Source organism: Onychostoma macrolepis, chromosome 01, assembly GCF_012432095.1.
Source record: "Onychostoma macrolepis isolate SWU-2019 chromosome 01, ASM1243209v1, whole genome shotgun sequence".
NCBI lineage: Eukaryota > Metazoa > Chordata > Actinopteri > Cypriniformes > Cyprinidae > Onychostoma > Onychostoma macrolepis.
The window spans coordinates 21550630-21561272 of NC_081155.1; the positions used below are offsets into that span (position 1 = coordinate 21550630).

General features: G+C 36.6%; 1 protein-coding gene across 3 annotated transcripts in view; it reads left to right on the plus strand.

The window, feature by feature from the left end:
* The window catches only part of gpm6ab (glycoprotein M6Ab), a 68954-nt gene extending 63603 nt beyond the window's left edge, over nucleotides 1-5351 (plus strand). For 2 of the 3 annotated variants that reach the window (XM_058784989.1, XM_058784981.1), the window contains exons 5-7: nucleotides 240-316; nucleotides 1160-1225; nucleotides 3199-5351. In XM_058784989.1, coding sequence (XP_058640972.1) covers nucleotides 240-316; nucleotides 1160-1225; nucleotides 3199-3351 — 296 coding nt within the window. In that variant the 3' untranslated portion in view covers nucleotides 3352-5351. The other variant, XM_058784999.1, reaches the window with a different exon arrangement.
* Nucleotides 5352-10643: the final 5292 nt, after the last annotated feature.

Genomic DNA, 10643 nt, shown 5'->3' on the forward strand with positions numbered 1-10643 from the left:
GGCTGTTTTAAAACAGTATTGCAACATAAAATACAGTTACATAGTCAAATCACCAATATTGATCTGTTGTACACCAGTTTGCCATAATGAGAGCCATTATGCAATAAAACTGCCTAAGCATGACTACAACTGAACACTAAATGCCAGCTTTGACATACCTAATTGTCATTTATGCATGTACTATCATTGCATTATTAATGAATCTGCCTTTAACACATCTTACTTTATTTGAATTGCAGGAATTGTGTCCATTGGTGATGAGAAAAGACTGTGCACCGCTTCTGAGAACTTCATCAAGATGTGTGAATCTAATGAGGTCAGTTGGCAGTCCTGAAGCAGGGCCTATTTTATCCTGACTGATGGCCTTCATCTAAATTCAGTCCGCCATTACAGTCAGCGACCTATGGCATAAAAGAATTGTTGGGAGTGAGAGAAAGAATATGAATAAATTGTGAACCTTTCCATTCTTTTAAGTCTGAAGTCACGCAGTGCAGTGGGGATTCCTTCATATAAATATGTAATACTTAAAATTTAATATTTATTTGCAAAATTGTGCAGCTCCTTGTATGGACTGTACCACAACTCATATGCCAGTGGATGTTGTGCTTTCACAATATTATTATTATTATAGTAAAGATATCACAGTCGTCTAGAGTTTATCATTTTAGATTGTTTTGAAGATCTAGGGCAAGATTTACAGCTTGCACAAGCATGATTTACTAAAGACACAGTGAAAAATTAGCTATGCCCTTACAGAAAAACCGCATGTTAAAATGTTAAAATCATTTAATGGAGTAAATGTGTGAAACCCATGTGATCACATATTGTCCACACGTGTCCACATGGGCTTCGCACATTTTCGCATATTTCACATAATTCACATGTTTGATTTTAACATGTGATTGAGCATGTAAAGTTCACGTGGTTTTTCTGATAAGGGTGAAAAGTTGTGGGTTATTTTTGAGTCTGACCTTATTTTTCCTTTTAGGCACCAATGGAGAGCATTTAATCATGCAGTGTGATTTACTATGATTTGTGATAGTCAGTTTACTTGTTTACTAAATCTGGCCCTGAATTTATCTGTACTTCTTGATGATTTGTCAGTGAAAACCGTCCACGTTTCTCCTCTTCAGAGTCTTTTTTTTGCCTCTTTCTCCAGCTGGATCTGACATTCCACTTGTTTGTCTGCGCACTTGCGGGGGCTGGAGCAGCCGTTATTGCCATGGTGAGCTTTTCCACTGCTGTCTCTTACGTTCTATCTTTCTTTCTTTATTGCTCTGTTTCTGCATTGTATGAATTTTAGGAAATATATATGAAATATGGATTGATTTATAAGTTTCATTAATTCTATGAATGCACTGACACCTGCATGAGAGGTAATATGAAATCTAAGCACAGCAAGTATGTAATTGAAATCATGGACTTGTTCGGAATTACAGTCTAAAGGCTTGTCTAAAATGAAATAGATATCCAAGGCCTCTTGCAAAATAGTGAGTGAGAAAAGAGAGAAGGAGACAGAGAGAGGGAGAGGAACACTCATCATTGAAAATGCAGGAGGTGTTGTTGCCATGGAAACAGAAGAGGAGAGGGAAGGAAGGAGAGAAGCTTGTTTGGAACGGCGATAAGTGATTGTGAGACACCATTTTCTGTGAGGCAGCTTTTCTACCCTTTGGTTTGAACCTTGGAAAGCTGTTTTTCATTGGTTAATATAAGAGCTTATGTAGAAGATAAGTATAATGGCATCAAATTAATTTGATGCAGTCAATACACTGTAAGTGTTTTTGCACTGCATTGTGCTTTTGTCTTCGGCTTAAGCTTCCTTGCAAAAGCACAATGCATTTGTTTTCTGCAAAGGCAACAGTCTGGCATCATTTATGTGAGTTAATTGCATTCCAGAATGGTTTGGAAATGAGAAAACAGCTTGGACATTAAGTACTTTGAAACAAAGAGTCTACAGAATTAGATCATAATTTGTGCTCTTTTGATTATATAATTACATCATACCTTTCAGGGAACATTGCTGCATGCTTGCAGTTAGCTGATTTGTACAGCAATAACGCCACCCATTGGTGTACAGAGGAACTTCAGCAAAAAGAAGCAACTGTGGCATTGCAAGGGAAACTGCAGGAGCCATTTTTGTCCTGGAAGTGCATTCATTTTAACATAATTTTCAGAACCATCCAAATTTAAAGGGATAGTTCATCCAAAAATTAAAATGTTGGTATCCATTATTTATTCTGTTGTTTCAAATATTATCACAAACCCAGGCGTTTCATACCATGAAAGTAAATGGTGACTAAAGGTTCCAAAAATGCACCCTAAAAGACATCGTAAGTCTTTCCCTTTAGTCATGGTTCTCATTTGTATTCTTTAAAAATGCACATGAAAAATTTGGCGCATCACAGCCGGTTACAAGACCCACAAGAACCATTGACACTGTCTGAGTTCTTTTGATGCACATATACAAAAGGATGAACAACATTTAAGCACTTTGGGCAAAGATCAGGATTATCAGTAAATAAAAATGTGGTTTGCCCTTCACTTTCACTGCACTTTCAGCATAAATAAAACATCTCATACTCTTTTCCACAGAAGCAGGAATATCATGCAGGTTTGAGGGTGAACAGGAGTTAGGAAGGCAGCAAGTAACCTTCTTCCTTTCTCTTTTTCAATGATCTGGCTACTGTGATAGGTGGTGGCAGTGTCTGTCCTCATCCGTAACCACGTCATTCTGACGTCTAAGAGCACGGGGAGGTACTGCACGCGTTTCTGAAGCCAACTCCGGTCTGGGGTGTCCCTCCCTACATCCCGACACACTCTCTGTCCACCAAGGGCCCCACCACCATCACCATCACCCACGACAGCGACTTTCATAATGACGTCCCTTAATTGGCTTGATTAAAATGACACCCAGGCTCTTCCATTTTGCAATATCGTTTCAGTCCCTGTCCTTTCCCCACCTCCCCAAGTTAACCCACCAGTTACAAGCGATAACCTGTGTAAATGAACTAACTAACCCGGCTTATATTCAGCTGGAACTGGTCACCACGTCATCTGACGGTGGAAATAACTGATGATCTCCAGTCTAAACTGGGCCACTAAACGCCCTCAAAGTCTCCAAAGTAATACTCTTTTTGGGTGAAGACGGGTCATCAGCACTAACACTAACCCTCCCCTCTAACCCCTGTGTTGCTGTAGGTGCACTACCTGATGGTGCTGTCGGCTAACTGGGCTTACGTGAAGGACGCCTGCCGGATGCAGAAATACGAGGACATCAAGTCCAAGGAGGAGCAGGAGCTTCACGATATCCACTCAACTCGCTCTAAAGAGCGTCTGAACGCATACACATAAAGCACGCACTCATGCGCACACATATAAATATGTATACACACACACACAAACACACACAAGCATGCCCTTCCCCTCCCTGAAGATACATATATAAACTAAACTTAACTACGTCTAATTTCCATGGTTTCCAGGGGTTTGGGATCAGATGGGATGGGGAGGTAAATAACTGTAACACTTGCTATGTACGGGTGTGACCCAGAATGTTGGTCTAGGGACGTGCTTATCGTCTCCATTGCAACGTCTCTGACTACCCAGGATTCCGATTTTGTTTCTTAGTCCTTGTTCCGATTTCATTTCTCCTCTACCTCCCTTTTCCATCGACGTGTTTGAGAGCACAACCTGATAAACACGCTAAGTTGAGTGACTTCTCTTTTGTACCACGTACTTTTAGGTCTCATTGGGTCTTGTTAGGGGGTTGGGGTTTAGCCAAAGGGATTACAGAACACTTTTCACCTTTTTGTATTACACGCCGATGATTTGCGCTCACCCTATAATCATGATTTAGATTTTCTTTAGACTTTTTAAAAACCAAAATGTGACCAAACTTGTAACTTATGATTTACAGGTTAATCGCTCAAGCTGCCGCACTTATAGCAGCAACAGCACAAACAATGTACAGATTCTTTTTCCAACAAATTCAGTTTTGGAGTGCCAGGGATTTTAAAAAGTACCTTAAAGTGACTTTTACTGCTATACTGTAGCTTGGCCTAACTGTATATGCTAGCTGTGCGCAGTATTAATGGAAGGTGTGACACTGGTGCTTAGTAACTTTTGTTGAGCTTTGACACAGAGATGGCTGCTGATTGGGAAAGAAGGACCGAGAAAGAACGTCTCAAATCAGCTAGAGCGGTCAAGTCGGATTTGCCTTGGGAGACTCTACGGATATTTGTTTTCTCTCATCCATTGCAAGCCATACTCTCACATGCAAATAACATTTTCAGGTGTTTTATTGCTTAGTTTTAGCTTTAACTTTTTAAATGCAAGTATTCAAACAAAAACAGGTTTTTCCGTCGTTCCTCTGAACTGTATATATCTCTTTAAATGTATACACATTTCATGTCGGTTTCTAAAACGCATCTTGGCAGTCAGTGTTAAGTGATATTCTTGAGATCGTCATTCATATCGGAGAAGTATAAATCTAAGTGAAAAAGTTGATTGCAACGACTCTGCCAAACACCGTGGAAGGTTAAATAAACAAGGTATTTACATGACATTCGAACACGTTTCGAATAAAAACAAGAAAGATATGGATGTACAAGCATGTGTTACTCCAAACTCAGTGTTTTGGCTCGGTCTTGCAGACTTCAGTTGCCCTACTTTTGCAGTAAAGTACTTTTGTCGGTGTCTCAAAAAAACAAAAATAAAAAAAAACAAGCTAGTTTTTGTGCACTTATGGACCATTGTGAGTTTTTGGTGTAAGTGCATTTGGAATCAGCGCTGAGTCCCTGTACTCTTATTAGTCATGCAGCTTTTTTTAAAACCACAAAAGAAACTTGTATTAGGTAAAACAAACAAACAAACATAAATATAGTTGTTATTTGTGGCATGGTTATGCATCCAATGGTAATAGTTTTAACTAACTTAAAAGGAAAAAAACATTTTGATTTTTACACTTATGACTGTCTTGCTGGGGTCAATTATATTTTTTTCTAAATGTGCAGTATTACAGTTGCTACGCTAACAATATTAAGCTAAATATCTTATTAGGTTGTAGTGTTTGAGTTTTGTCCTTTCTAGTTCGTGATGATTTTTCCAAACCATGTCTTAAACCTATTCTTGTTATGATGTTGCGTATCCAGTATTACCCTGACATTGCTTTCAGCTTTATCCACATACTGTACTAGTTTTTTTGTACTTTCACTGAGAATGCTTTGTAGCAGGCAGTAAAATTAACTGGTTTTGTACATAAATGTGCCAACAGCTTGACAGTGGCTTTTTTTCTTTTCGAACTGTAGGAACAAACTTGCTTGCGTAAATAAAGACACTTGTGTACTTGTTAATTAGTTGTTTTGTTGTTGTTGTTGTTGTTGTTGTGTGTGTTTGATTTGTACAGTACTTTATTTTGAGGTCATGCAAGTGGGCTTTTATAAAGCCTGTTATGATTGCATGTACCGTATAGTTCAAACCAATCTATGGTTAAAAATGCATTGATTTTTACAGCACAAGGACATGCATGCTTACAGGGAAACGCCAAATTCTTTGAGTCTGTCAAAGCCTGACAACAACAATGGCATTTTTACCAAACTAACAACCAAAATTATTTGCCTTAAGATTAATCTATAAATCATTTAAGGTTCATTTGTAAAGTGTATGCAACTCTTTAAATGTAATAATCTGTGATTGAAGCAAATGAACAAACATCATTCAACAGTAAAAGGCGAATATGGCAAAGAAAAACTCCACTAAGTAGGATGAGGATGATATTTAGAGGAATCAAGAATCAGCAGGGGGAGCACATCCTTCAGGTACTTAGCTAAAGAAATTTCATTATGTCAAATATTAACTGGTTTTATGTTTTAATTAATATATCAACATATTTATAAATTAACTGTATTATATTAATGCAATGTCTGGGTGCAAGGACAGTCCTTGTATGTCAAGGTTGGACTGAAAGATCAACGCTCTGTGCTAACCAGATGTATATGTGTGAAGCAGAAGAAAAAATTCTACACGTTGAATACAGATTTTATTGCAAAGTTATTATCTAATATCTGTTTACTCACTCTTAGGCCATCCAAAACGTATATGAGTTTGTTTTATCATCACTTGCTCACTAATGGATCCTCTGTAGTGAATGGGTGCCATCAGAATGAGAGTCTAAACAGCTGGGGGAAAAAAACATTACAATATATCACAAGAAACCACAGGACTCCAGTCCATCAATTAAAATCTTGTGAAGTGAAATCCATTAGTGAGGAAGTAATGTAGTGCTAAAATTATTCTAATCTATTCTGATAAATAAACAAACTCATCTAGCCCCTACATCTTGGATGGCCTGATGTACAGCAAATTTTCATTTTCGGGTAAACTATTCCTTTAACATTGGGTTTTCAGCTCTGCAATTAGGCCATTGTTTGAGCTTTCTTCGTACACTGAACAAAACTGAACGGTTGTCCGCGTCTCATTGTCATGTCTCTAAGAGCCTGCAATGCAATTGCTTGCCAATAAGTGGCAGTGACGTTCTAAAACAAAATCCATTTTTGTGACCTATGGACTACAGCGGATAACATATCAATATACAAAAATCTCATTACAAAATCTATTCCTTCGGTGTTCTTACAAAAGAATGGTAAACGTTTAATTGTGTTTTTACAATTACAGCAGCCAAAGTGGTATGAATGAAAAATTGGTATCAAGTCTCTCTTTGCTTTTCATGTCTCACATCAACAACATATCTTGTCGAAGATTTTCTCACAGAAGAAGCCACAGCTTTGAAACCAACATTTGAAATGTGTATTTACCTCTGCAATACACTGAACATGCTATGGAAGCTCGTTTCCGCCACTGAATAAAATAAATAAATAATTAAAATAATAATAATAATTTTAAAAAAGGTTATTGCGACATTTTATCTCACAATTCTGACTTTTTCCCACGAAATTACGAGTTATAAAGTCAGAATTACGAGATATAAACTTTTTTTTTTTTCTCGCAATTGCGAGTTTATATCTCGCAATCCGGACTTTTTGTTCTCGCAATTCTTACTTTTTTCTCAGGTTTGTGAGATATGAACTCGCAATTGCGAGTTATAAAGTCCAATTTTGAGGGGTGGAAAAAAGACTGATGTTCTCAGAATTGCGAGTTTATGTCTCATAGTTCTGACTTAATAACTCAATTGCGTGTTTTAAAGTCAGAATTGCGAGATATAAACTCGCAATCCTGAGAAGAAAAAAGTCAGAATTGTGAGATAAAAAGTCGCAATTACCTTTTTGTTTGTTTGTTTGTTTGTTTGTTTTAATTCAGTGGCGGAAACGGGCTTCCATAGCATGCTGCATTCTGTCAGTGACATCCGCAACCTGGCCATCATTACACATCAGCCAGAAAACACCAACTGAATGTCTCTACACTTCTCAGTGCCCAGTTTAACAGGTGTGACATCTAATTTAAGCCCAGTCTAAGAAGGAAAAAGGTACAGAACACAGCCTATACCTCAACAGATTCATAAATGTGCTCTCACTCTCTCCATTCCTTTGTGACCAGCTTGGACACATGGCAGATCCATTAGCATATACAAACTTGCATGGATATCAGACTACTGAGCCCGCTTAGCAATATAATAAATGCCATGATAATTTAGCCATTATTAATATCTTGAGCAACTAAAGAGGCTCCTAAATCATGATTATGTATACAGCAACTTGAAAAAAATATGTTCATAATAGGCCTCACCTCCATCAAATGGGTTAACTGTGTTGTTTTGGGTCATTCTGACACGGTTTAGAGTAGACTTTAACAGATTTTGTGTAACTTAATATTAACCTTTTGGTCTGGAACCTAATGACACCCTATACGCAGATGTGATTTGTCAAGATAATATGCTTCCACTGTCACCATGACTCTTACACATGCTCAGTCACAAACAGCAAATTGTGACTCTTGAACTGTAATTTGTCATTTCAGGTCAATTTGACCCAGTGACAGCTATGCTGGATTCTTCATAGCAGCAGCACGTACAGGTTATACTGAGCACTTTAGAACATTAATGAAGTCAACAGTGTACATTTTCTTGTCAAACCACCTTTGCTCGACTTCCCATTAACTGATACTAAAAGCAATTGTTCTCTAACAGAGGCCACATATATTATTAAGTGTCATTTCACTTCAATCCAGAGTGTAATATCTGAAATGGATAAAAAATCAACAACAGATTCTTGTGTTGGACTGTAAGGGACATAAACATGAGTGAATATGTCACATTCATGAAGTACCTCGGGTGCACCGTGTCCCACTGTCAGAATAGCCTTCACTTCTATAGCAGTCATTTTGTGGCAACAAGATCAAAAACAGAAAGACATGTGTTTTAACTATTAAAGAGTCTGTATACAGTTTCTGTATACAGAAGGTACTACATTTGAATAAGAACTTACATGAAAAAATGTATGTTCTAGTATTACATCCACCATGTTGTCTTTGTCATGCGACTTACAATATAACTGCCATTCAAAAATCCTCTCCCGTTGCCTCATGTTTATCAGATACTGTGTACAGATACAGATACAGTACAGTGTTTATCAGATGCCTACTTCAGAATCTCCCCAGGAATTGTAGGTCATCTGGGGACTTTTTGCCTAGTTTTATGAATACTGTGAATTCAGACATTGACTTTTCACTTAGTTTTTTTTTTTTTTTTCACCTGCTATGTAGTCTGAAAATATGTGATTTCGGATGCAGACAGGCCCTGTGTCCCAATGTGCATACTTTCCACCCTAACTGCCCAAGGCACTGAAGCAGGGATTTTTTTTAAGGTAATATGCCAGTAGACTTGTACTCCTTCTGACACCTAGTGGTGTGGATGCTGCATGACACAAAACATTTTTTCTTTTTTTTTTTGGCAAAGATGTTCTAATTTATTCATTCACCCAGAAAGTGTCAGATCAGGCGAATCTTTAAGAATAATTCATGTGATCATGCAATCTCAACACGACAGCCCCCATAGGCAACCCACAATATAATATAAAGCAGCTTTTACTACACTACTCTTCATTTGATGTTTGTGTAAATTATTGTAACTTTCATTTCAATGTTCATTTCTTGTACTTTATTTATTTGTTCGTTTATTTAGAAAAGTTAATTCCAAATTTAGTAACAAATGCATTCTTCAGAATGCAGAAATTTTGCATGGCAATGAGCCATTTGGATTCGACTGAGAGCGCCCTCTGCTGACTAGTAGCGGAACTTAAAGAAATGGCTCTGACATCTCTCCAGTGTGCGAGCAGACACTTTGCTGCTGGCACTTAATCCATGAGCATTTGTCAGATCAGTGGTGAATGTCTTTTACACTGGCTTCATGTATATGTCAAAACCAGCCTGCTCTTTTTCTACAGCGTTAACAGTGTCAGATACTCATCGTCTCGTCACTTTCTTTTTTATTTTTTACTGCTGTGTGATAAATAATGCAAATACAAGGGCCTATCATTTTAGACTTTTAGTAGAACACATCTTAAAAAGTCCTTGAATTCACTCTCTGTCTGTTATGTTCCCAATGCCTTTACCCGTTAACATGCAAGCATTTTTCTTTTAGAGTCTGTTGTTAATTAAAACAAAAGCTTTAATTATGGAATAGTACAACCTAAAAAGAAAATTCGGTAAAACTTTATTTTAGGTCTCTTAACTAGTTGCTTATTAGCATGCATATTACTAGAATATTAGCCATTTATTAGTAGTAATTAAGCACATATTAATGCCTTATTCTACACGACCTTATTCCACATCCCTAATCCTACCCAATACCTAAATTTAACAACTAGTTTACTAACTATTAATAAACAGCAAATTAGGAATTTATTGAGGGAAAAGTCATAGTTAATAGTGAATAAGTGTTCCCTAGTCTAAAGTGTTACCGAAAATTCAGGCATTATTAAGTCTGTTCTAAACTGATTCCAAACCACAGCTGTTCTTTTTCAATAGTTCTTTTCCACAGCTGTCCCTTGCATTATATTGAAAAAGAGCAGCATATGAACTCTTTTTGTTTATCACTGATGTAGGAAAATTGTATGGGTTTGGTACATAAAGAGGTGAGTAACTGATGACTGAATTTTAATTTCAGAGTAAACTATTCCTACAATAAACCAAAGCATGTGTATGGTAAAGACCAGTAATTTAATTTACCAATTTACTAGCACAAAATTTCATTATTTCAATATCAAAGTATATACACATACCATTCAAAACTTTTAGATCTGTAAGATTTTTAAAATGTTTTAAAAAGTGTTTACTTTTATTTATCTATTTATTATTATTATTTTTTAATTTTTATTTTTTGTTAAAGTCTCTTCTGCTCACTAAGGCTGCATTTATCCAAAATACAGCAGAAACAATACTATTGTGAAATATTTTTTTAACGATGTAAAATAACTGTTTTGTATTTGAATATATTTTAAATGTAATTTACTCCTGTGATGTCAAAACTGTTTTTTTTTCATCAGCCATTACTTCAATGTCACATGATCTTTTAGAAATCATTCTATGCTGATAATAATAATAATGTTCATAATTTTGTAAACAGATGTGTAAATTTTTTTTCCAGAATTCTTTGATGAATGGAAAGTTCAAAAGAACAGCATTTAGCTGAA